The sequence below is a fragment of the Thyridium curvatum genome (genome assembly GCF_004353045.1).
Source record: "Thyridium curvatum strain D216 chromosome Unknown NODE_103_length_128479_cov_82.219210, whole genome shotgun sequence".
Lineage (NCBI taxonomy): Eukaryota > Fungi > Ascomycota > Sordariomycetes > Thyridiales > Thyridiaceae > Thyridium > Thyridium curvatum.
The window spans coordinates 43,218-68,883 of record NW_022156858.1 but is presented as its reverse complement, the minus strand read 5'-3'; the positions used below and the strand labels follow the sequence as shown (position 1 = coordinate 68,883).

The 25,666-nt window shown below is 54.4% G+C and overlaps 6 protein-coding genes across 6 annotated transcripts; 3 read left to right on the top strand and 3 right to left on the bottom strand.

The window, feature by feature from the left end:
- Window positions 1–2,797: 2,797 nt before the first annotated feature.
- Window positions 2,798–4,540, bottom strand: E0L32_011318 (uncharacterized protein; the record flags this gene model as incomplete). The annotated part of the gene is made up of 1 exon (XM_031134034.1): window positions 2,798–4,540. One exon carries the CDS (start codon window positions 4,538–4,540, stop codon window positions 2,798–2,800), a length of 1,743 nt encoding a protein of 580 aa, XP_031000712.1.
- A 9,314-nt stretch (window positions 4,541–13,854) lies between these two features.
- Window positions 13,855–15,157, bottom strand: E0L32_011317 (uncharacterized protein; the record flags this gene model as incomplete). Its single annotated transcript, XM_031134033.1, has 4 exons — window positions 13,855–13,922; window positions 13,982–14,716; window positions 14,798–15,052; window positions 15,127–15,157. The coding sequence occupies 4 exons, from the start codon at window positions 15,155–15,157 to the stop codon at window positions 13,855–13,857; spliced, it is 1,089 nt and encodes a 362-aa protein (XP_031000711.1).
- A 469-nt stretch (window positions 15,158–15,626) lies between these two features.
- On the top strand, window positions 15,627–16,474 carry E0L32_011316 (uncharacterized protein; the record flags this gene model as incomplete). Its single annotated transcript, XM_031134032.1, has 2 exons — window positions 15,627–16,406; window positions 16,454–16,474. The coding sequence occupies 2 exons, from the start codon at window positions 15,627–15,629 to the stop codon at window positions 16,472–16,474; spliced, it is 801 nt and encodes a 266-aa protein (XP_031000710.1).
- A 799-nt stretch (window positions 16,475–17,273) lies between these two features.
- E0L32_011315 (uncharacterized protein) lies at window positions 17,274–18,584 on the bottom strand (the record flags this gene model as incomplete). Its single annotated transcript, XM_031134031.1, has 1 exon — window positions 17,274–18,584. The coding sequence occupies one exon, from the start codon at window positions 18,582–18,584 to the stop codon at window positions 17,274–17,276; it is 1,311 nt and encodes a 436-aa protein (XP_031000709.1).
- Window positions 18,585–20,324: 1,740 nt separating this feature from the next.
- E0L32_011314 (uncharacterized protein) lies at window positions 20,325–21,404 on the top strand (the record flags this gene model as incomplete). Its single annotated transcript, XM_031134030.1, has 1 exon — window positions 20,325–21,404. The coding sequence occupies one exon, from the start codon at window positions 20,325–20,327 to the stop codon at window positions 21,402–21,404; it is 1,080 nt and encodes a 359-aa protein (XP_031000708.1).
- Window positions 21,405–23,059: 1,655 nt separating this feature from the next.
- Window positions 23,060–25,661, top strand: E0L32_011313 (uncharacterized protein; the record flags this gene model as incomplete). The annotated part of the gene is made up of 6 exons (XM_031134029.1): window positions 23,060–23,332; window positions 23,422–24,034; window positions 24,093–24,289; window positions 24,356–25,103; window positions 25,172–25,321; window positions 25,384–25,661. 6 exons carry the CDS (start codon window positions 23,060–23,062, stop codon window positions 25,659–25,661), a joined length of 2,259 nt encoding a protein of 752 aa, XP_031000707.1.
- Between the last annotated feature and the right edge of the window lie 5 nt (window positions 25,662–25,666).

Here is a 25,666-nt window from a genome sequence, read left to right as displayed (position 1 = left end):
CGCCAATATAATCGGCAAGTACTTAGTCTATTAGTCCCGTGTCGTGCCCAATAGGTTCCGGACGTGCAACAAATGCAAGATTCGTTACACAGGGAGTTACATTGCCGGTCGCAGTTCTCTGCGCGACATTTCCTCCTCCCTCTTCCCTCTCAGCTTACGGCTGACTGTCTCCCCCCCCTCTCCTCCTCACACCAACAACCCACGCCTGCATAATTAGTTACCCGTCTGCGCTGCACCTCTCTCTCGGCGCTCCTCTCGCCTCCCCCAAGACCAAATGCGTCTGCATCTGCGTCTGCATGCTACCACACACATCCATCATCCGCACATGTCTCTCTCTCTCTCTCTCTCTCTCTCTCTCTCTCTCTCTCTACCCCTCTTTCATCTGCTCCTCTTTTTTCGCGTGTACCTACCCCAACAGCGGAAGCGAAGCGAACGAACCGCCAGCATTCCACCCAAGGAAAGGGCCCATCTCCTTACATGCAAACTCTACTTCCGTACATACATACATACAGACATACCACCCGAACCCGCTTTTGCCCCCCCAACGTTTTGCATACAATACCTTACCAAGTTGCATACCTCGAGAGAGAGAGAGGGTGTGAGACTCGGCCTCTCATCGAGACAAAGTCTAGACTCTCCTCTTTAACCCCCATGCGCCTCCACTACAACCCACATGAAAAGCCCCGCCGTCACAATCCCATCCGTCCCTCCCTCCCCAAAGATCTACAGGCACGGTTTTGGGGGGAACGGGGTTTCCGCAGTTGTCTCACATGAGAAAGTAGGGAAAGAAAGACAAAGAGAGACAAACCCCCCTCCGCTGACCGAGGTGTGAGCGTGAGTGAGTGTGTGTGTGTGTGTGTGTGTATAGTGGACCTGATAAGTCTGCGTTGCAACGAAAGCAACAACATGCGTCTGGTCTATCTGGTCTGTGAATATTGTGTCTGTCCGCATGCGTCGCCTCCCTCTCTCTCCGAGTTTGGCGCGCGCCATCTATCCCGCGGCATCGCAGTTACGGCTGCTACCCTGCAAACATGGCGCCAGGAGGGGGAACCAAAAAAAAAACGCCTCGTCTCACCGGCTCCCCGACAAGGAATGTCCATCCCCCTACGTGACCGGCGTTATATCACCTATCACATCAGACAGGTGAAGTCTCTGCCCGTTGTCGGCAGTATCTGCAACAAGCTACAAGCGGCTCTAGCCGCAGGGCCACACCCAAAAAAGAGGGCGGGGTCCAGAAACGGCGAGCGGGACCAGCACCGAACGACATGACAGGTGATAGCGGATCAATCACGATGTACCTCTCGTCTATGTCACTTTCGTGATATACGTGCTCTTAGAGACTTTTCCTGCCTGTGAGGTGAACAAAATCGTCTAGATAGAGGGAAATCAACCCGCTAGCTACACCCGTGGTTAAGAGACGCGTGTGTCAAAACAAGTCGCTCTGGAAGTCTTGGTGTTGAAAGAACTCGCTCACATGAATTTGTCCCTAATATAGTTTACCGTATAGGAAAGGCCCAGTTGATAATGTCCACCGAGGAAGTGGGAAAGAACATGCTACCCTGATCCCATGAATTGAAAAAAGAAGAACACCTTATGATCGCCACGCTTTCCCGCTCCCTCCTCCCAAAAAAGAAGTGGAGTGATGATCCCCGATCCCAATCCCGACGTAGATGAGAGCAACTGGACTTCTTGTGCCCTGATGAGGAACGCAAACGAGGGAGATATGCCGCGCCCAAGGAAACCAAAAAACGACAAACTAGGAGACAGAAGAACCACAACGAAAATGTAGCGCCTATAGATGGACTAGGGAAATATGAGCCCTGCTCGCCTAGCTCGCGTGCCCGGCGAGCAAGAAGGGGGGATATCTCTGCGACCGCGCCTGACGGGATGGCCATAATCTTGTCTTGATGCTCCTCCCAATGCGAATGCCATCCGACCAACAAGTGCAACAATCCGTAACGCTATGGGTCCTTCCGAAAATGCAAACAATCGCAAAATTCCCTTCATGCTCCGTCGTGAGCGCCCCTCGCTTTCGCAAGGGTCTTGTTCGCTCGGTGTATTGTATGAGAACACCTTTTTCCATGCCCTTTTCGGTTCCCTCTCGAAAATGCTGCTCTGATACCCAGAATATTTTCACCCGTTTTTTTTTGTTTGCACCCTTGCTGTACACTTCCCGAGTACTACCCCAGCAAGCCCTTTCCTGGTGCTTTTTGATCCTTTTCGATAGTTGAAAGTGTAGTCGTATTAAACAGAACTTTGGCACGACAATAACTGAAGATGAGAAGAGACCTGAAGCTGAATGCTTCCCCCACTTCGGCTTGCCCGCGGAACCGTGCCGGGGATTATTGGCCAATGAGTCTGCTGAAGACGATGCCTTTGGTAGGGACCAAGGTGTGCGCATTGTTTCGGGGAAGCGCCCGCTGCTTTCAGCAAGAGAAAGTCGACATATTAAGGCACAGTTTCATGCCAGTTGCCAAAGTCGTGAGCGCCGTATGACCTCTAAACTCCATAAGAGAACAAGCAGTCGCTGAGGGGGAATAGATCCGAGGTAAAACGAGAACACCATCAAACGCTGGAACCACAAATGCCGCGCCACTTCATAACCACCAATGTAGATGCTAGCGAATGGTGAACCAAATGATACGGAATATGAAATGTCAGAACGAAATAGTCGAAAACAAAAAACCACTGCGGTGCAAATTGATAACTCCAGATTAGGTCGAATGCAGAGGGCGCGAAGAGAAATGGTGACGAAGAGCCGAAACGATGTTCCGAAGTGATGGGCTCACGCCGCGACTTATTTACCCATCATGAAGGGAGGAAACCCGGAGTTGTTGCCTGATGCGACAGACCCGGGTCCAGAGCTTGTCATGGAGGGGTGGTACACTGGAGTTCCCCAGCCATTGCTAGAAGTGGTAGAGAAGGGGGACGCTGAGAAAGAACCGTTATTCGTGACAGGCGCATTGTTGAAAGCCATCCTCGCGTTGGACGCAAGGCCTGGAGGCGCGCTGAGGCCCGGCGGGGGTCCGTTTGCCGATGTGAAGCCAGCTCCCGCATTGGCCATCATTCCGTTCATGTTTCCCATGGAATTGGCACTATTCTGGCCGGGTGCTTGGCCAGACCTGACGCCCAAGGGATTTTTCGAGAAGCTCAGACGGATGCCACCCTTGACACTGTTGTGAAGCATGTGGCCGTACAGCTCATGAAGAGCCTTGGTGGCGAACGACACATCCTCAAATTCGACGAAACACATTGGGCCATTTTGCTTGGTGCGGAAACACAGTCGCTTGTAGCCGCGCTGCTTGGAGAACATAGCCTTCAGTTCTTCCTCGGAGGTGTCGACCGGCAGATTGCCCACGTAGAGGGTGTTGCAGGGAGGATTTTGGTCTGCCGGGTTGACAGGCGGGAAGTTATGAGCGCGGTAATGCTGGTTGCCCATCTGGTAATTCAGCGAGGGTCCGGATCCGTTCATTCCTGTGGGAGACATGGTGTTCGGATGTGCCGATAGAGACGCCAGCCCGTGATGCGCGTAAGGGGGCACTGAGGATGGTCCCATGTTGGCATTTGTATTGAGCGAGAGTCCGGCAAGACGAGAAGTGATAGGAATCTGTGGCGCGGTGGCGCGGCGCTGTTGAGCAGACAGTGCGCCATTCTCGGCATACGCAACTGGATCCTTCAGAAGCTCACCCGTCTCATCGTCATCGGCCGCGTCGTTGTTGATGAGCGACTTGCCCGAGATGCGAGTGCGATCGGCCAGGTGGTTGCCGATCGGAGACTGCGGCGAAAAGATGCTCTGGTAGTTGCTACTGGGTTCAGAATTGGCGAGGTCCGAGCTAACTCCATACACCGCGTTCATGGGCGGCGAGATCTTTTCCAGAGGTGACTGGAAAGAGGCACCAAAGCGCGATGTTTGTCGCGACGAAGTGGCCGACGATGCTGCTGAAGAAGTCGCGGTGGAAGCTCCATTGATACCGTTCGAGAGACCAGCATCACCGAGATACCGCCTGCCCGAGATTGGGCTGCTACCGCCGATGATCTCAACGATCATCTTGGCATCATTCGAGATATTCGACTTGCCATCCAGAATGCTTTTCGCCTCTTGCGCGCCGGCCGGAGACTCAAACCTGAGAATCGCAGACCTGAAGCCCACATCATCCGACTGCTCCGGCGGTAGTAGCTCGACGTCAACTCGTTCCTTAGAGAAGAGGGTCATGATCCTGAGCTGTTCTTCCGAGGTGTTCATGGGCAGCCGTCGAATAAGTACGGAGGACATGTAGGAGGAGTTTGTCGCTGAGAAGGGGGTTCCGACTGGTTTTGTCGCATCGCGATCGAAGGGGTGTACAGCGAGTGACAACGCAAAAGCCGACTGCGACGTGACGTTTGGCCTGAAAGGCTGCGACTGCGACATGAACGACGAGGCAGCCATCGCATTCTTCGGCGGACCGTTCGATGGAGCAAACGGACTGGCGCGACTCGACGTCGAGACCGCGGTGAATGGCGCGACAGATGATGCGCCGGTGGTGATGGGATCCTCGCTCATGCCTCGTGGTGCATTCAGAGCAGGCGACAGAACAGATAAAAGTGTCAAGACGATGCCGACAAAGGAGTGGTGATCGCGCAGATCGAGGATGGAGCTGCGGCAGTGGGAAGGGCCCTACTGTGGGGTTCCGTGTTGCGCGCGCGTTGAGAGTGGTGGTGAGGATGGATTCGAAAACGTCGCTGGTGGGTTTTTACTCGGCGTCGAGTTGGCCTTAATTTTGCGATGGTATTTCGAAAGACGCGACGGAGAACCGGACGAGAGTGGATTATGGCAAAATATGGTTGGACCTTGACGGCGCGAACGCGATCTAGGAGGCAGGAATGCTAATGGTATGCAATGTTAAAGATGTACGAGAGTGCGCGACGAAAATGAATGATGGAAAAAGTTGGGGGTGAGAGATGATGCGTGCGCCGCGGGTTGGAGAAAGGAATTCGGTGGGTTGGGAATGAGGAAGGCTGTATTGAAATGGGCCGCCAGGAGGTCTTTGGGGGGGGTGGTTTCGTGGAGTGTGTGGTAAGAGGGAGGACGAGGGGAGGGGGGAGTGGCTTTGGGTGAGACGGAGGGAGCTGTCGCAGATGGGAAACAGAAACAGATTATGTACCTGATGTACCCTCTGTCCTCTGGCAGTCTGGAAGAGACAAGCGGGCAAGATTGTTGTGGGTGCGCCGGCGCGAGATGGGACTCGAACACTTTGTCACCCTCCCTTCCGATCTTGCTTCTTGGTACTGGTCCTTCTGAGTACCGTCCACTCTGCACGCTAGACTCGACTCCTGTACGCTAGCGGGTGCCGGGATGTGGGACCCTCTGGAAGGGGTATGGGACGAGGGGTGTACTTTGGCCTGTTCGAGGTGGGTGTGGGAAGAAAGGACAGGCAGACCAGACAGAGAGGGAGGGTGGAGTGGGTAGACACGTCTGGTCTTCCAGTGTCCACACTCGACCTAAATGACTTGAACCAGGCTGCGTCGCGGCGGTAGTAGTCGTGGTGCGTGTGCATGTGTGACTCCCGGAGGCTATCGCAAGCAAGATTAGCTCACCTTCTGTGCATATAACGGTAAAGTAAGGAGGAAGGCGATGGATGAACGTCGCTATTGCCTACCACTTCGTTCACGAGCACAGAAGCTTGCTGCTTGGTGCAGATGTCGGTTGGGACGAATGCTGCTGGTAGGGTAGTGTGAGAGTGCACAAGACACACAAGGCGAGACGGACGAGAAGGGCTCCGTGAGAGTAGGTAGGTAGTGTGGTGCCCCGTCTAAATCGCTGATATAGTCGACGGGTTGTTTGATAAGAGGCAGGATGTGCGGGACGAAAATAGCCTGTCTGGATGAGCCTGTTCGATCAGATAGGACGCATCAACTGTTAACAGTGGTCGATTGGCTTCTAGGGTGGCGCTTTCCGGTCTGCGCTCTCGATGCGCAGACGCAATCGGTCAAGAGGCTTTCTTGATTTTTGAGTGGCGTGTACGTTTTAGTTGCGATGACAAGGTACCAGCGCCGCAAAATGCAGACAGGGGTGGGAACGTTTTGCACGCGTGCACAGAAGGCGGGTGGATGATGATGGTGGGAGGTAAAGTCGTGCAGGCAGAGTCGAGATGTTGAAAATGGTGAGTGGTTGCGATGGTTACCTATGAATTGTCATGAATTGAAGGCAATGGGATAGATAGGTAGAAGCAAGGAAGTAGAGGAGGAAGAAGAAAGTGCCACAGGATGCACAACAGCCAGGAAGGTGGGCATCCAGAATGCAAGGAAGGTGCGAGTGTCCCACGAGAAAGACCACGATAACCTAAACTGGACGGCAGCCCAGCGTATTTGTAGGCGTGAAAGAGGGAGATTTCTTTTTTGTTTCGGACGCAAGGCTCAACCAAACAAGAACCCCGAACGATGCCAACCGGATGGACCGGGCGTGACGGATCTAATGCTTTGCGCTGGTTACTCTACGGAGTATGTGAGGGAGAGAGAAAGAGAGAGATAAACAAAACAATACGATGAGACAGATACACTCTGTTCAGGGAAGGAGTGAGAGCATGTTCAACGTTATTTTCATCAATCTGGGATGTGATGCTGGATGCACTCGGCAGGCATGGCAGGCAGGCAGGCACCCAAGCAGACCTTGGCATGCCCATCATCACACACGCGGACCACAGACAGGAACCTCTCCGTCTCTGGGCGTTCTGTACTTCGTACTACCGCCTCCGGGCCACTGACGAAAGGACCAGGTTCTCAGGATGGTCGCAACGAGCACACCGTGGTCCCGGCCCTCCTACTTGTAGCATCATACTCCGTACCTGTACAGGTTTGCACGCAGACTCTCAGATACGGCATACCCCATGGAGTGCGCTGGTACTTGTAGGATGGGGAAGCCCTGGACGCTAGCTTCTCGAAATCTGCACAAAGTGTGCTGCACGCCCTGGCCCGGCAGGTAATTGACTGTAAGTGGAGAACAGGGCAGAGCTCGGGATGCGAACCCAGCAGCACAGACCATACACAACAGCGCATTTGTGAGTCCTGGACAGGGTCACGTCCAAATCCATGGATGCCATGCATGGTCTGGAAAGCTTGGGGGCTTGGAACTCGAGTCACAGGATTCGGTTCCTCTCCTCAACCACACACGCACACTCACACTACAAGTAGTTACTACCCGCGACCCGCGACCTCCCCTCCCCCCGTCCGTCCGGCCTGCGCTGACTCCACCTGACCATTGCTTGTATTTACAAGTAGTTGTATCCAGAGCATCAAACAAAGCCGAGGGAGGTAAATAAGCAGAAGCAGAAGTAGGCAGCCTTATGGGACCGAGAGTTCGATACTCCAGACCATACTGGTCCAGTGCTCCGCAGTCAGCACGAGCTAAGAGGGTGATGGCGTGGATGGCTAGGTACTTTACTCTGCATGTCAGGAAGCAGAAAAGTGGGCGTTTCAAAACGAAAGACGACGTCCACAGCACGTCTCTTTGGACGACGACACTACGGACGCTAGAGCTCAAGCCTAACAGAAGCCTTGTGGGCGCTAGGTAGGCCTATCGTGCCAATCAGACGGCGTGCGCACAGCAGAAACCCCGGCCGGTCTCGAGAGTGGGCACCCGCTAGTCCTCACAACCGACAACAAACTCTGTCGCTAGCAACCCCGAAGTCGCGGTTGGCGTCGATTGGATACGGCCAGCAGGATGGGGCGACAAAGAGTGGGAACTCTTTGGAGTTTGGTGTCGACTACCTACTTCGTACATCAAATCCTCTCTCTCTGGTTGTGTCTACGGTGCCGATTGTCCAGATGCTGAAGCATGTTCAGGTCTTCGTACCAAGCTTTGGTCAACTATGCCCAGTGCAACTCACATTGGGGTGTATTCTCTCCCCAAAGCCTTCAAAACATATATCGCCAGATATTATAACCTACCTACTCCGTAGCTTTGTGCCTTCGTCCCCTACCCGCGATAGTCATGGCGCAAGTCCCTGTAGGACCACGGCCATCTCCTCCTGCCAGGGATTTCGCCATGTACACTCGACAGCGAAAATTCCAACCCCCGCAGCATGGATGGCGAAGCTTATTTCCAGGGATTCTGAGTTCGCTCGTCGGGCAAGTTCCTGGAAATCTTGGGCGTCGAAATATGAGGACTCGAGGCGCAGAGGTCCCAGGACGCGGGACGCTGGGTCACCTTGAAACAGCAGGCCTTGGCAATGCAAATTCCCGTCGTCGGCCGTGCAGTGGCACACTTGCCATGGTGATCACTTGCCCCTGAAAAGATGGTGGTACCTCTTTAAACCCCAGTAGGTACGCGCTGGGGCAAGATTGATGGATGTCGTAGGTGACCATAAGGCTGGGCTTGCCCGGATTTGCAGGACCCTCTCATCTCCACCAGCAGACTCTCCACCAACAGACCTCGTCTGTTCCCCTTCGACGTGCCCGGACCAATCCCAACACGCCCACGGTCCTGTTGGGAGAGAGCAGGAAAAGCAACCTCTCGAGGATCCCACGCAAAAGTGCAGAAAAAGCCATTGCGACAGCAATCAAATCACCCGACGTTTGCCGTCGCAGCACATACACTCTCTTCACTGGTTGACAAGGGGGCATTTGTTGGCATTTCTCTGCTCGCGCGCTTCCAAGACCCGGCATGCCTCTGGTTCGTCCACGAGGCCAAGAAGCCACTGAAGATGGAGGGCACGATGAGGGGACCGGTGAGCATTTAGGAGGGTTCGGCGACTAGGGTGATCCCTGTGGCCGGTGAATGCTCTCACTCGTTCGGGACAGGGGGATGGGGAGGGAGGGACCAGGCATGCCCACAAGCTGGCGATGCACGGCAGACCCGTCCACCATTTATTTTTTTTCTCTCCCACGACTCCTGTCGTTGAGCTTCTGAGAGCCAAGCCATGCCGTTTCAGGCCTCGTTCTGGCAGCTCCGTATGGTGCTGCTGCGTGATTGAGGCGCTTCAAACCCAGACCATGATTGAGAACAAATAGGCTGCTGCCACCGTCTTTGACAGGTGGTGACATCCAAGGGTCTCCCCTCTGACCTCGTGTCTTCTCTGGTCGGCACTACACTTTCACGGCATTCGTTTCTCGATAGGCAGTTGACGAGAACACCTCTCGACCGCAATATGCTCGGGTGTTCTTCCGCTTCCACGGACATGGGGGCGGAAAAAAGCAAGATGGCGGCGAGGACACTGCCTCGATGGCTCGATGCAGTTCCCTCCCCTTGCTGTGCCCGGAAGGATGACCTTCACAATTTCGTGCGACCTTATCAGCTCAGTCCTGCGACGTGACGAAGTCGGTTAAAAACGGCCACGGTCATGGTTGAGATGAGATGATGGTGCAAGCGCCCGATATCAGACAGTGAGTGATGTACGTAGTTCGAGAGGGCACGACTGACCTACCTGCTCTGCTCTACCTATTCCGTAGCTATGTACTTGTCTTACTTTGATCAAATTCATCACTGATGCAATTCCGTCCTCGGTCAGCATGCGGTCCGGATTGCCTTCCGCTCCAGTCAGAACGAGACGATACTTGACCGCACTCCCCTCGCCATGCAACACCCCCTCCCGCTCACACACTTTGCTTCTTCTACTATTCCCTCAGCCCTGATCGGCGACAACAAGCGTCATTTGGTCCTGAACCGGCAATCATCAACGCGCGCATAATGCCGGGTTGGCACCTTGGCGCGAACCTGCCAGCCCACGAAACCTTTGGGAAAGCAAAACAGTTACACTGGCATATTGCCCACCCTTCTGAATACCTAACTGAGTAGGTAATCCGTTTTGCTTTTTCCACATGGTTCCAAATGACCTCACACCCCCCCGGGGCTAGGACGGAGGGATCAAATGCGCTCTGTTTCCAAGGAAAGTTTATTCCTGGTCGAGGTTGCACGGAGCTCCTGTCCAGCATGCTGAGGAAGAACTGCCTCTCCATACGGAGTAGGTAGCTGACACCTCGTCTTCCCGGACCATGGCTTCACCACGACCGCGCTGGCCAGAGCAAGGCCTGAACAGTGAGCAGGCATAAACAAGTGAAGAGGGGGTGTGCGCAAGTATCACATATCTCTTGCACCCCACAGATGATCTGTAGGCTGTAGCGTACCAGAGTCGACAAACTGATGGTTCTGCAGCGGCGTCCGAGCATCCAGAACGAATTCAGAAGCAAAGGGCTCGGATGAAGCACTCAGGATCTACGCCCAAGTGTTTGCATTTTGGTCTTGGCCGCGGGAGAGGGCAATGCTACGGTAGCGGTCAAAGCAACATCAATCTCGTCACCCCAAACTCCCCTCAACGATTGCATCTCCCATCAAGCATGCGGGTAATACCGTGACAGGGATGCATGCCCATTGGCAATGTTGTGTGCAGGAAATACATTCACAATGTGTCTCGTTGCTGTACGTGTAGGAACCTGTTTGAGCTCGTGATTGAACACATGCAAGACTCCTGTTCTCATTCATTCCCCGGATCTTGTCGTTCTGCTCCTCCTCGATGCATGTGCCCCGAAACAGCAAAAGCCCGGCAGAAGGATGCATGGTCCTTCCTGGTTGCAAAGTGTCGGGAAATTCATTGGTCTCTTACCAGCTCGACTTGGTCCTGATACAGGACACTACCGCGGAGACGTCCCGGTCTCTGTCTGTGGGCGCGAAGCTGCCTTTGCCTGCTGGATTGTCTCCAAAAGCGTCCACTGTTCGATGAAGGCAGAAGGTAGAAAAAAATTAAAAGAAGAGAGGAGATCAGGACTACACTGTGGACGTGACAAAAATGAAACGAGATGGTGAGGTTGATGATCAAAACCAAAAAAAGAAACCGACAACGGTGTGATTCGAACACACGCTCCCGAAGGAACCAGCTTAGCCTGTTGATTGTTAGTATGATGGGTAATTCTAGATAGTGGAAGAGGGATCCGTACAGGCTGGCGCGTTAACCACTCCGCCACGTTGCCGCTGATAACGATCCTCTTCATTTCAGTATATCAGCCATACCCACCAAGCCCTGGCATTATGCGACAACCGCCTCCAAGCACAGCAGCTACTCCACGTTCTCGTTGACATGTTCGAAGTTCCCTTTTCTTCGAATACTCAGAGTTGCTGACGAAGATACGGTATATAACAGTTCTTTCGGTGTTATCTCTGTATCATCGTTTTCAAACCATGACGTTCACCGCTTACCACCTCACAATAATGGCGCTTGATTTTAAACGTGACTACGTCTCCAAGTGTGCCTCGTTATCAAGCTCTTGAAGCAGATGGCAAAGCAAGGTATCAGGACATCCATGGCAAAAGGTTATTAGAAGCTTAGGCGGAGTGTAGTCTGTAGAGACGTTGATCCTACATACTTATGGAGCAAGATAGACCATTTGTCCCGACAGAACCCTGAAACACACCAACTGTGACTTCAGGCCCATAACACGGACGGGTCTGGGCACCTTCGCGGTGAGCAGTTTGCGGGGGCACTCAGCTCAGCCCGCGAGTACATCTTGGCATCCTTCCTATTGCGTTGTTCAAATGGCCAAGGATGTTGCTTGTCGCGTGAAGGACAGGCTATTCTCTCGTCTGATTGGTGTGTAGGTGCGATGCACGATAACACATCATAACTTGCTTCCATGCAGGCATTAATGCCCGTGGCTGAACTCTCACCGGTCCAGCAGCCAGCGCGAGGTGACAACCACCGAGGCACGGTTGATCCAATCATCGGGAGCTTGTCTCCACGGTCTAGATTGCTCTTTTGCCCCAGGAAATATGGGTACACTGATGTTCGACTTCAGCCTTGGGATGACATCGAGTCTGCAGAGATAACGGCGATCAAGAACTGTCATCTCTCCTCCCGAGCCTTGGCCGGGGGGAGGGTTTGACGGAGATTCGTCTCCAAGTCTCCACTGGTCGATGCTAGTGAGAGAGATCGGGACCAGAAGATCATCATCTGATGGCACTTGAAGCAGCACACACGCGATGCGACCCCCTCCACAGACCCGACCACCAACGGTACTCTCTTGTAATTCGGCTCGATGCTGATCAGTGGGAATCGACAGCAAGAGGTGCGGAGTGCCTGTCGACCCACCCAAAGAGTGGATAGTGCTGACGGGCGGCTTCCGGTATTGCAGCCTGTTGGCTATCTTTACTGGATACCACGGGCGACCTTTCATAAAGCTCCGGGTGGTGCCATCTCCAGTTATCATTGGCTCGTTGGCCCAGTAGATGCCTTTGGTGGTGAATGTCCTTTGGACCAAGGGTGAGTACGGAGTAACAAGAAGGCACGACGCCACTTTGATTCTGCTATTCCTGCGGGAGGTATATGCGCACTGTTCTCGAGGGGCCTAGATCATTTCATACGCGTCTACGAAACTTTGTAAAAGTAGAGTACAGACACTGGGGAGAGAATCCCGGGACCTCTCTGTATTGGGTAGCCAGGGTGTGGATATCTGAAACCCTTGAAGCAGGGCATGCTGGTCAGAGATTCCCAAAAAGGGTCATACATGGAGTATGTGGAAACGTCGACCCTGTCCTCTTCAGCCGCAGAACACAATCGAGCAGGTTGTGACAAGCACGACACTGCAACCGAGCCGGCAGTTTACCGGCATTTCGCCATCTGACGTGGCCCTGCGTGCATGTATACGATCGTGCATATCCAGACGCACATCATTGACTCCCCTGAAAGTGGGCTCTTTGGTGGCGAGGGCATCATCTCATCTCGTTTCGTTTCGTGTGTATGTGCGTATGCAAACTCTGCTATAAAGTCTATCAACAGATTTTTCCTTTTCTACGGAGGATCGCCGCTCCGCCCTTCGGTGGAAGAACCCAGCCCCCGTGCTTCTCGTTCTCCTCCAGACCGACCGGCTTCAGGGATCCTCGGTCCAGGCCATCAACCTAGATGACAGTCTCGTCAGGGGCGACGATGCCCGGGCCCTCCGCGCTGCCCAGGACCTTGGCCAGCACCCTGCCGCTGTCTAGAACCCGGACCTTGTCGATGCCGCCAGCCGCGTCCTCGAACAATAACCAGAGAGGGCCGATGAATGCCCTCATGCGGACGGCGTCTCGAGGAATGGCATATCTCATAGTTGCCAGAGAAACTATCCCACCCCGGGGCGTTGAAGGAAGGTGTTGAAAGCGCACGGGGCGAAGCCGTGGACATGGATGTCCGTCAACGGTGTGAAGACACCTCGAAAGGCTGGGTGCATCAAGTGCTGACCGCCGGAGCTGACCCGGCCCTGGGTTGGGCCGGTGATGTGAGTTAGCAGGTGGTGCACCAGGGGTCAGACTTTGAGGGCTGATCCGTTGTGATGTATCTGGCGCGCAATTCGTGCCAGGTCGGGCTCGCCACCTCCGGGGAAGTCCTAGTAACGGCGGATGGTGCCGTTGTAGCCCGGTAGCCCGGCATCTATCCGCGAGTGAAGGCGAGAGTCTTTTGGACAATAACTGTCAAGTCGAGGTAGCTGGAGAGCTACCAGTACTTGTGCTTGCCTGAGTGAACCCTCTCAAGGTTAATCTCATGATTTCAGACACTGACCATATTCTATGCCCGCTGGATAGGATGCTGAAACCCGATCTTGGTATTGCGGTCTGACTTAGACAGCGGGTACGAGGGTCTAATGGTCATGATGTAGAATACTTGTCCAATTTGCAGCGAGGGTTGATCAGTCCAGAATGACTGACGGTCTACAACCCGAGGTCATGAGCCTGCTTGGATTCATGGGTTGACCTACGAGAAGTCAAAAGGAGGCAGCATATAGATCAAGACAAATGTATTGACGCCGCAAACCCATTCTTTCTATTGAACCGCAATGCCTTTTTCAAAGTTTTCCTTTTTGATCAAGAATTCCCTTTTCTTTTCTCTAGCACTCCAACACATCCGTGCTCATTCGCTACACGTAACCCTTGAGCACCGCAGCTTCGGCATTCAGTATTGAGGATCCCGCAGCTCCAATGACAGCTGCCACAAAAGTTAGCACAACGGACAATATACTACTGGTTGCCACTGGGAAGACGTACTGTTGTGGCTCAGCGCGACAAACTTGAGATCAAAGATGCCGCTCTCGTCCTCGCGCACCCTGCCCACGCTGACGGTATAACCCCTCGACAGCTCGCGGTCGAGACGGGGCTGCGGCCTGTCGGGCTCGTCAAAGACCTGGATGGACGGCTGTGGGGCCGAGGGGCAGCCCAGGGTCTGCGCCTCGGAGGTGTAGTTGCGCATGGCCTCCTTGACCTGCTCGGCCGAGGGGGGCGGGCGCTTGGCGAAGCGCAGGCTGACGCAGGCGGTGTGGCCGTCGAGGACGGGGACGCGGTTGCACGAGGCCGAGACGCGCATGCTCTTGAGCTCCTCAAAGGCCGTGGCGTCGGCGTTGACGCCGCCGAGGATCTTCTGCGCCTCGGTCTCGAGCTTGTCCTCCTCGCTGGGGATGTACGGCACGACGTTGTCGATCATGTCCATGGAGCTGACGCCCGGGTAGCCGGCGCCTGAGACGGCCTGCATGGTGACGACGGAGACGGACTCGATGTCGCCAAAGGCGGCCTTGAGGGCGGCGAAGGGGATGACGAGGCCGATGACGGCGCAGTTGCTGTTGCAGACGAGGAAGCCCTTCTCGAGGCCGTGCTGCTTGCGCTGGTGGGGGATGAGGGCGAGGTGAGGGAGGTTGACGGTCGGGACGACGAGGGGCACGAGAGGGTCGCGGCGGTAGTTCTTCGCGTTGGAGAAGACGGCGAGGTTGGCCTTGAGGAACTCCATCTCTGTGTGCAGCCCGAGTTGTAAGCAACTGATAGATTCTTGCTCTCACCGAGCCTGGCAGTTCTTGCCCGCGAATGACGTACCGGTATCTTGCGCGACGTCCGAGTCGAGACCGCTGAAGACGATGTCGCAGTCGCCGAACTCGCTGGCCTTGCACTCGCGGACGACGAGGTCGCCGACGGCGCCCATGGGCGAGGACTGCTTCCACCTCACGGCATCACGGTACTTCTTGCCGACGGAGCGCGGGGAGGCGCCGACGGCCTGCAGAGTGAAGGAAGGGTGGTTCTGCAGCAGGAGGATGAAGCGCTGGCCGACAGAGCCAGTCGCACCCAGGACACCTGCGACCATGACCCCGCCGTTAGAATCCTGAGACGACGCACGCCGAGAATCGGAGAGGCAGAGAGGGACATACCGCACTTCTTGTTCGGTAGCTTGGCAGCCATGTTTGGAGTATGTTCAATTGGGCCGAGTCAAGTCCTGGGACAGCTGACAGAGAGGAAGGGAGCGTGTTCGTGAATGCAGAAGTAGATGTCTGTAAGCTACTATATGTGACTCAATGGGCTGTCTGTCAGTCGAGAAATTTTGGTTAGCTGGGCCGGTAGTCGGTGGCGAGCTCGAAGGTCCCACAGGGCCGGCACCCCACCATTCCAGACCGGAACACCTCCGCCAGCCAGGAACCTCCCTTCCGATTGTCCAACCGTGGGAAGGCAGCTTGTGGTTCAGGCAGAACCGAGTTTGAGCATGTATGGCTCATTTAGAGAAGATAATCATAACGTGTCGGAATCGCATTTAAAAAGACTTGCCCTTTCGTCTCAGCCATCTTGCGAGACCATCATGCCTTCGCAAATCCGTCAAGTTGCGACAACCAAAGCCAAAGCCTACAGACTGCCTTCATAGCCGCTCATCGTCACCATGGCCTCACCACCTGAATTGAACAGCAAATCACCATTGCTCTCTCTACCTTGGCCAATCAGACGCCGGATCTTCTATCTAGTCTCGGAAGGTCCTGATTCCACCGGGCTGTTAAACACAAGTCGACAGGCTAGGCGGGAGATGGAATACATCTGTGTGCCCCCGACACTCACAAAGCTCCAGACGCTCTTTATCCAGATATTCCCACACTATGACCCGCTTGAATGGCTTTGGGTCGACATATCGTGGCATGATGAGAACAAGCGCGGACATCACAAACGGTTTGGAATCACGAGTCTGGACGATCCTCTAGTGACACGCCTCCTCAAGCAAGTCCAGTGGATTCGCCACTATGCTACCATCATGGTCCACAAACCCAAGAACGACGACGACCATCTCGCCGCCTTCCTCTTGCTCTTTGCAAAGATGCAAGATGCTGCAACTCTACTGGCCAGGTTACCGGGGGGCCACATATTCCGGACGGTCATGACCCGGCTCAACTGGGCCGCACGCTGGTCCCATCACGAGCACGACCCTCAAATCCCCTTTTGGGACACGAGGCTGCACCTGCCACCAACGTGCGATGAACATGTTCCAAAGTTCTCGCAGGGGCTCTGTCTGTATGAGTATATGGTACTGCATATTGCCGAGATCAAGGGCTTCGAAGCAGTCGAGGGTGGAGTCATGTTCGACGACCTTGACTATCATTATGCCACGCCATGGGCTAGCTCATTTCAGGTTAACGACAGCCATGGTAGAACGCATTCGCCAGGATATGAGGTTTTATTCGAGTTGATCTGCCACCAGGTCCAGTGCCATCACTGTAGGCGGGGCAGGCCGAGGAGTAAGGAGTGTGTTCAACGGTGGAAACAGCAGCAAGGGATGTCAAAAGCATATGTTAGGGTCCGGAAACGGGTCAATGCTTTCGCCCACGCACTGCCTCGCCTGATCGATGCGATGTGTGAGCAAGGAGGTGACCTTGGAGGTCCGTTTGAGAATCTCTGTCGCCAAAAGGATGTGGCGAGAACCTCTTCGTCGATGAATTTCTTGTCGCCACGAAACCGACGCCACAACAGAGATTTGGTGTCAGACAAGGAGCAACATGCAAGGGAATTGCAGTCGAGGAACAATGCCAAACCGAAGAGAAGTCAACAGCCGTGGTGGGATCGTTGAGCTGGTCCCCCTGGTCTTATACACCGCAGGCGATGTGGAGCCTTGAGCTCAAGTACCATCGACGATCGCACTCCGGATAGGAATGAAACGAGGGGAGAGTCTCGCGAAAGGGCTAGTACAAGCGATATCAGAGTAGCAGAGCTGGAAACTAGAAAGAAATTTAAATTTTGAAGTACAGTATCGGTGCGTCTCCATTGTTGCCTGAATTCTGGTTGCCAGAGCAGGTATCCGAACGGCGCCAACGTGGAGGCCAATGGAGTCCGACTTCGCCGCTCATCTATCTAACTATCTACCTATCTACCTATCTACATGAAATGAGTGGACAGCCTGAACAGACGGCTGCATGTGACACAAGACAACAGACCGCCGAACGACCAAAAAGCAACGCCAAAGGAGTGACAATAGTTAGGTAAACAAAGGAAAGACTTACCGTTATCCCCATAAGCCAGCAAAACCATCTTCGTCAACATCGTCCTACGCATCATGCCCAGCTGCAGTCGCCCGTCGCTCTGCCTCTGACAATTCCTCCTCGATAACCCGTTTTGCGGCCTCATCTACCTTCCCAACCACTTGAACCGCAGCGGGAAGATTGAACGAGGGGCCTTCCCTCAACTTGATGAGTCGCATTCTAACCGTGTCCACGGCCGAATGAAACTCCCTCTCTCCTGGTGCTCGGCTCATTTGCCCTCCGTCCTGAGAAACTCGCTGCCGCTTGGTCGGCGAGGCTGGTGTCGAGGAAATGTCTTCGGACCATTTCCGCTTTGAACCAGCCACGTCGGGGAAAGGATCGGACGGGCCCCGTCGACGATCCTTTGGCAAGCTCGATTTCGACTGGGATGGGTATTGTGGCCATGAGGCGAAATGACTTTGCTCGAAGAGGAATTCTGCCGTCGAAGGAGGCATGTTGATCAGGGCTTCGTGCTTGATGTAGGGCTCCTTTGGTTGAACGATTGCCTCCTCTGAAGAGTGCAAGTTGTTCTTGTCCGAGCTACTCTGCATGGGGTCTGCATCTTCGCTCTCGGAGGACTCTGCATTAGACAAGGGAGCAGTTTTAGCTTGAAAATAGCCAAGAATTGATTTCCATTCCTTGAGCTTTGCGGACTGGCTATCCGGCAGACAGTCGACGAGATCGCCCAGGTCACGCTCTACCAGGTTGGTAAGAGCAATGAAGTCTTTAGCAGCTCTCAAGTCTTCTATCGGCGCGTGGCAAGCCACGTTCCGCGCAGCATAGGCCTCCACGGCGACGCTTGCCGTTTCAAATTGTACAGACGGCTTGAGATTGGAGGCGGCAAGAGAGAAAGCAGTATGAAAACTGCTTCGACTCTCGCCATCGCCCATGCTCAATCTGTGTACTGCGGTCGCGGGCCTTTGTGGAAGCTTTATATTGTCGTCATAGTCTTCTTTTCTGTTGGAAGCTTTCATGTCGGTCCAGATCTCCTTGGCATAGTCACCGTATCTGGATGGTGAAGTGTCAGGAACGAGCTTCCGATTGTAGACTTGCGAGGAGGGAGGGGTGGATGCTGGGAAGAGGGTATCGAGTGACAGGTTGACAAACCTTGTAAAGAAACGGATCTCTTTGAGGTCCTCCTTCACCTGGGACAGCTCTGCCGCGATCTTGCCCTGATTCTTGAGTTGATCCACCACTTGGCGAACCTCGTCTTTCGTCAGAACAATCTCGGCTGGCGATTCGGTCAGTTTCGACTGCAACAAGTCCATCATCGCAGAAATGTCCCCATTGGTTGTCGGACGCTGGCGAATCGGCAGCGACATGGACGATGGAGACATCGTGGAGGACATCGCTGATGATGATGGATGGATGTTGTAGTCGATGGAAGCTGAGGTGGACTGGACAGGCTGATGATTGTCGGAGACTGTGGCTGCTCTTTCGGAGGCGGCTTGAGCGGGGGTTCTAGCTGTTTGAGTGGCACGATTTTGCATGAAGACTGGTGATGGCGTCGCTTGGAATTGCTGTATATATAACTTGACCTATCCAACTGTTAGCAATGATGGGTTAAGAAAACGGTGTGAGAGAGAGAGAGAGAAAGAAAGTGAAGAGTCGCGGGGCAGAGAGCAGAAATAAATACTCCATGTAGTAAACAAACCCAAACCCAAACATGCCTTCCATAAACTTCCAGATGGTGCGTGGGCCCGGAAAGAGCGTGGATCTGAGGTGGTTTGTCTTGTTGTAGTCTTCGAAAGGGAAGGAGCAAACTTGCGCAGTTGATTGTTGTGCCAGCGTTCTGGAGGTAATGTCCCATTCATCAGCTCGAGTCTCGTATGCCAGGTGTTGCGGGTGATTACGTAGAGAGTTCCTAAAGAAATGATCTAGAAGTCAGTCAGAGATAGCTTTATAGAAATCGTATTGAACAGCTTTTCGGTGTGTTTTCTGTCATCACTTCTTCTTCATTCTGCCAACTGGGCTGATGAATGAACTTCCTGAAAAAAATGTCCTGGATCTGTCCAAATGAGTCAATCAATAGCCTTGACCACAGTTTTGTTATGTCTAATTCAAGTTTGCATGAGTTCAAAGTCTTTATCTGTTTCTCAGCCCCCATCGGAGGCTCTGCTATCCACGTACCCCTTAGAGGTGTGGTGTGTGGGTGGACTGCCAAGTCAGGGACCATCAGGTACATGTAGGTATCTGGTTCGGGTCTATTTGACTCTCTTGAGGAGACATCGAAAGTTGACTTGGTCTCGACATCGTAGTCTCCGTCCTCTCTTGAGTATCAGCCGGTGGGCTGTAGCGTCGGCGTTCAGGTTGATGTTGAGAACTTCATGTGGAACCCGTGCGCCCATCACGGTTGCTCGCATAATTAATGTGTTCTTCGCAAACATGGGTAGTGGAAATCCTCATGTCCTGCAAACCTGACCTTCTTCGAGTTGCCAAACCTTGCTGTATGACAACCTGCTATGTTTGCCCCAGCAGGTATCATCTATCAACAGGACCTATGGCTGTATGAGTAGCCTTGGGAGCTCCACATCTCAACGGTGTTCGTACTCCCAACAGCGAAGAGGGACTACGCAAGCATCACAGATCGCTATGCTTGTAGGCACCGGCCTCTTTGCAGCATGGGTTCGTGCTGTGCGAGAAGTCATCCTGGGCACAAATGCCGGCTGTGGTTGGTGAGTCCACAGCTTGCAAGCTACTTTAACAACTCTGTGTGTACGTTGTTTGCCTGTCACAAAATAGCGAGCACACTAGGATCACCATCCTTGCTCTCTCTTGCCTTACAAAATTCATAATCTGGATTGATGGCAATAGACTATGTTTTCAGCCGCGCCTTTGGACCACTTGACGAACAATATCAGGACTTCGCGTGCTGAAATAAGCGATTCATTGTGTCTTCTCCAATTATTCACCGACCAGTGTGCTAGCAGGCCATCTGGGAGTGTCAAGCTACTTAAGGCACTGCCCCTTGCAGAATTCTACTGCCCGCTTCTCTGAAATCAGAACGGTCCCTACCGTCCACTTCGTTTGCCTCACTTTGATAGTCCACAAATGCTCAAGGGAATCTCTGGGTAGGCATGGCTCTCAAGGATTACCTGCAGCAGCATAATGTTGTGGACATGATCAAGCAGTCTGCTCCCGTGGACGTCTCTGCCCCATACAATCCTGACAATGTCTCGGGCAACACTGTCGTCATCACGGGCGGAGCATCGGGTTTCGGCGCAGCCTTTGCACGGCGCTGGGCGAGCCACGGCGCCAACGTGATTATCGGAGACATCAACGACACAGGCGGACAGAAGCTCGTTGCCGAGCTGCGAGCGTCGACCGGGTCGCAGGATCACCATTACCAGCACTGCGATGTTAGGGACTGGCAGTCTCAGGTGTCCCTTTTCCAAGCTGCCGCCCGGTTGAGTGTCAGCGGGGGCATAGATGCCGTCGTGGCCAACGCGGGCATCAGGGACATGACGCCGGCCGCCACCGGGTTGGGTTTTGAGAACCCATACGGTCTGGACATAGAGAGACCGCCTCCGCCGGAACTCAAGGTCCTCGACGTGAACCTGACCGGGGTCATGTACACGACGCACCTCGCCCTGTTCTGGCTGGCCTGGAACGACCCGGCTCGAGACCGACATCTGCTGCTGCTCGGCTCCGTCGCCAGCTTCCTTCCCCTCAGCGGCCAGGTCCTGTATGGCACCTCCAAGCATGCGGTCATGGGCCTCTTCCGGACGCTGCGGGGCTCATCGTGGAGGCAGGGCGTCCGCATCAACATGGTATGCCCCTACTTTGCCGACACCGCGATCGTACCGAATTCTGGGCACAGCCTCGTGGCCGGGTGCGGTCTAGCAGCCGTCCCGGACGTTGTGGACGCCGCCACACGCCTGATGGCCGACAAGAGCATCGTCGGCAGGGCGCTGGTCATTGGTCCGCGCTTGAGGATCCAGGAAGGGCGGGAAGGAGAAGTCGGGCTCGTAGCACCGGGTACTGCGGAGGACGGCAAGCCGATCTGGGAGTGCTACGCGCACGACTATGAGAGCGTGGAGATATTTTCCAAGCAATACCTCCGGCTCCTCAACACTTTGGTTTGGATGAGAGGGTGGGCTGGCTGGTTCAAGGACATGGCAAGGATCTGGGTCTGGAAGAAGGATCGAACGGCGTAGTCCCGGGGATCATGCAGGGGGGCGGACGTGCTTCTCGGAAGATGCCATGGAAGCTGCTCACCCCTGATGCGTTGTTGAGTTGTATTATCGAAGCACTTACAGCAAGATGTTCTTTGAGGATCGAAAGGTGTTGTGACGAGCACAGACACGCCAGGTTCCTGAGGAGCCGAGGCTGTTTGTGCGATTTTCTGCCCGATGGGGTCGATCTGACACATCCAGCTCGGCCAATACCAAGGAGGATTTCTATATCGATGATGTCGATCAAACAATGTACAGGTCGATGGGCTATTCAGAGCGACTCGGAATCAGGCCGGGTGGTGATGCACGTACGACCGTTGGGCTCAAGAAGGATCAGCCCAGCGCAACTCTTTGGTGGTTTGGCAGGCGGCAGGCGAATATCCCCATATTTCAGGCCTTGCCAAGCTCATTGCACCAGGGCTATGGCCAGCGACTCGTACCAAGAGAAGGATGATACATCGGTTGGAGTTGGGATACGAATTAGCTTTGTCTGGCAAGGGTCTCCGGGTCACTCTGGCACAACCGAGACCCACGAATAACACCCGGGTTATCGAGTGTCAAGAGTCAAGACAAACACTCCGTAATTTTGGATAGACCCCAGATGCTGTTCGCTAAAAAAGAAGCCTACTACTTTATTACAACGTACTCGGTATGGTCATAGGTGTGTCGTACTAGCCTCCCGAGGGTTCGGAATGTGCACAGACTTCGATTCAAGGATGTTGAGACAGGCAGGGGTTTCCAGGGTTCCTCGTCCTGGCGTCCCCAGTTTCCCGTCTTTAATTTCAATCAGCGACGAGCGAGGCACTCGAGGATGGCAGCCTTGAAGAGAAGAGAAAGGCAGAAAGAGAGATACAACACACAACACGTGTGGAGTGTGCCGGGACTCGGAATTGTTTGTAGTGAAACTTACTGGCAAGGACTTTAGTGGCGTTCACAGCCATGGGCGCTTCGGCTGTTAGCTCTTCGCCTGTGTGCGGTACCTGAAGCTAACCCAACGGTGAATCGCATCGATGTCATACCTAGGTAGTGTCAGTGTGTCAATTTTATTTTGCAGGTGGGTAAGGTGTCAACCTAACGAGAGAGCCCGTCGCAATCTGGGGAGGCCAGGTATCCGTTATCCGGTGGTCTTTTAATAGCAAACTCCGCGAAGCTTGCCACGACGACATTTTCGAATCCCCCCCATTCCGGTGCCCCTCTGGATGGATTGGATCCGCTCCCACAGGCACGCACGCACCACCACCACCATCTTAGCATCAGCCCCATTCGTCATCTTATCCTCTTTTCCTGACCTAATTATTGTCAGTTCTGCCATCGTCACCCGCAGTCCTTTTCCGATCTTGGCTTGATTGCAATCTGCGTCCGGCAGCGCCCCAGCTCGATATAATCGCTTTGTCGAGCAACCGGAGCAGCGCTCGAGGATCTGCTTGTTGTTTGGCCGCTAACTAGATCCGTGAGATCGGGTACCATAACGACCACGCATGAACCTGTACTGTTTCAACCCCTGCCTCACCAGAACCCGGATTTCTACCAATACAACGGGTGGCAAGCGTATGACTGCGCTCCCGTCGCCTCTCCGTGATCTCCTTGTCTTTACCTAGAAACCTATCACCAGTCGCGGGAAGCTCGCAAGTGCCACTATGGCTGCCGCGACCGACTTCAGATCGTCCGTCGACATTCCTCCGCCGCAGCGCGAACGGATGGGTAGCATGTCGCTGGGACAGCCCCCCGCCGGCGAGAACGGAGGCAGCGTTGCGAACGGCGCCGCGCCGCCAGCTGCAGTCACCAGCCCGACCGGTCCTTCGAACCCCAACCACATCGACGCCCCGAAGGAGGTCCAGGACGTGCTGCAGTCCGAGATCGGTGTGTCTGCTATGCTCAATAGATTGAAGCAGAGCATTGCCTCAGTCAGGGTTCGTTGCGAACATTGATCCTGCTTACACCGCCCTGCTTCCGAAAGAAGATGACTTTGCTGACGCTTTCGTGCCTTGCTTGCAATTAGGAATTCGCCATGTTCCTCAAGAAGAGGGGTCAACTCGAGCAAGACCATTCGAACCACTTGAAGAAGCTGTCTCAGGGGACGATGGAGACCATGTCGCGCGGCGAGCACAAGGGAGGCACTTTTGCATCGGCTTACAGCCAAATGATGGAGACGCACAACCGGATGGCAGATAACGGCGTGCAGTTCGGACAGTCCCTGCAGACCATGCATGAGGATTTGCTGGAGCTTGCGGCTATGGCCGAGAAGAACAGGAAGGGCTGGAAGCAGAATGGTCTGGCCGCGGAGCAGCGAGTCGCCGACCTCGAGACGGCCATGCGCAAGTCGAAAGCCAAGTACGAGTCTCTGGCCGAGGAGTATGACCGTGTTCGCACTGGCGACACTGGCGGCCAGCGACCCAAATTTGGCTTCAAGGGCCACAAGTCGGCGGCGCAGCAAGAAGAGGATCTTCTTCGCAAGGTGCAGGCCGCCGATGAAGATTACAAGGGCAAGGTACAGACCTATCAGGTGGAGCGTAGTGAATTGATCAAGACGGCGAGGCCCGATGCGGTGAAGGCGCTCCACGATAACATCAGGGAGTGCGATAGCGGGTTGGCTTTGCAGATGCAGAAATTTGGTACGTACACGTTCTGATTCTACGTTCAATTGATGACTGGTGCTAATCCTCGCCGTAGCTTCATTCAACGAGAAGCTGCTTTTGAGCAATGGCCTCAGCATCAGCCCCCTCAAAGGTCCCGGCAAGCCAGACGCACGCAGTCTTAAGGAGATTGCAAGCTCCATCGATAACGAACGAGACTTGAACGAATATATCGGAGGCTATCATAACAAGCTGCCACCACGCACGGGCGAGCCTGTGTACGAGCGTCATCCTGTAAGTCATCGAGCGCACCGATATCCTGAATCTGGAAGCCTGAAAGCATGTACTAATCCGTCTCAGGTTCTCGACAACACTAGGCAGAACCCGCCGCCATCTCAAGCCCCGTCAGCCGTGCAGAGCCCAACTCAAGCTATGGGCCAGCCGCCCATGGGTCCCGGACCAGTCCAGCAACCGGCCTCAATGTCATCACGGACCGGACCGATCGGAGGCTTCCCCGATGCAAGCCAGTCTCCAGGAGGGGCGCCTCCCATGGGACCCGTGCCTGTGATGCCCGCAGCTCAACGTCAAGGCTCTGGTCAGCACGAGCGCAGTTTCAGCCACAGCAGTATGTATGGGCAAGGTAACCAGGGCCAGCAGCAGTCGCCGTTCTCGACTCGCAACTCTGCGCAACCGACCGTCCCGAACTCTCGATTCAATACCTCAGCCAATTCTTCACAAGGACCACCTCAGTTAGGAGCTTTGTCGTTTCAGACATCACAGCCACAACAACCGCCGCAACTCCAAGGGCCCCCAGGACCTCAGGGACCGATTTCCAACCCCTTGATGTCTCACCCGCCCAATCAACGGCCCGGATCAAGTGGTCTCGGTCAGGTCCGCGCCCAGTCACCCCCGCAAATGGCCCCTACCAAGCCCGTCTTTGGTATCTCGCTCTCTCGGCTCTACGACCGCGATGCGCTGGCCGTGCCCATGGTCGTCTACCAGTGCATCCAGGCCGTTGACCTATACGGTCTGAGTGTGGAGGGCATTTACCGGTTGTCTGGCTCTGTCCCGCACGTAAACAAGCTCAAGGGCATGTTTGATACAGGAGGTATGAACCACCCTACGTTGAACCATACTGGATACACCAGGGTAGCGTTATTGACACACATATCTCAGATTCCAACTCGGCGAATCTCGACTTCAGGAACCCCGAGAACTTCTTCCACGACGTCAATAGTGTTGCCGGTCTGTTGAAGCAGTTCTTCCGGGACCTCCCTGACCCCCTTCTGACCAAGGAGCACTATTCGGGTTTTATCGAGGCAGCCAGTATGTTGTCCCTGCGACGTATTTCATGTCATTTCATCGACCGAGCTGACTCTATCAAACAGAAAATGATGATGATATTGTCCGTCGTGACTCGCTCCATGCGATCATCAACTCGCTGCCAGATCCCAACTACGCCACGTTGCGCGCGTTGACACTCCATCTCCACCGTGTCATGGAGAACTCCAAGGTCAACAGAATGAGCTCGCAGAACTTGGCTATCGTGTTTGGCCCGACTCTGATGGGCACCGGTTCCGGCTCTAACATCGCCGACGCTGGCTGGCAGGTCAGGGCTGTGGACACCATTCTGCAGAACACATACCAGATTTTTGACGATGACTGAGCGGC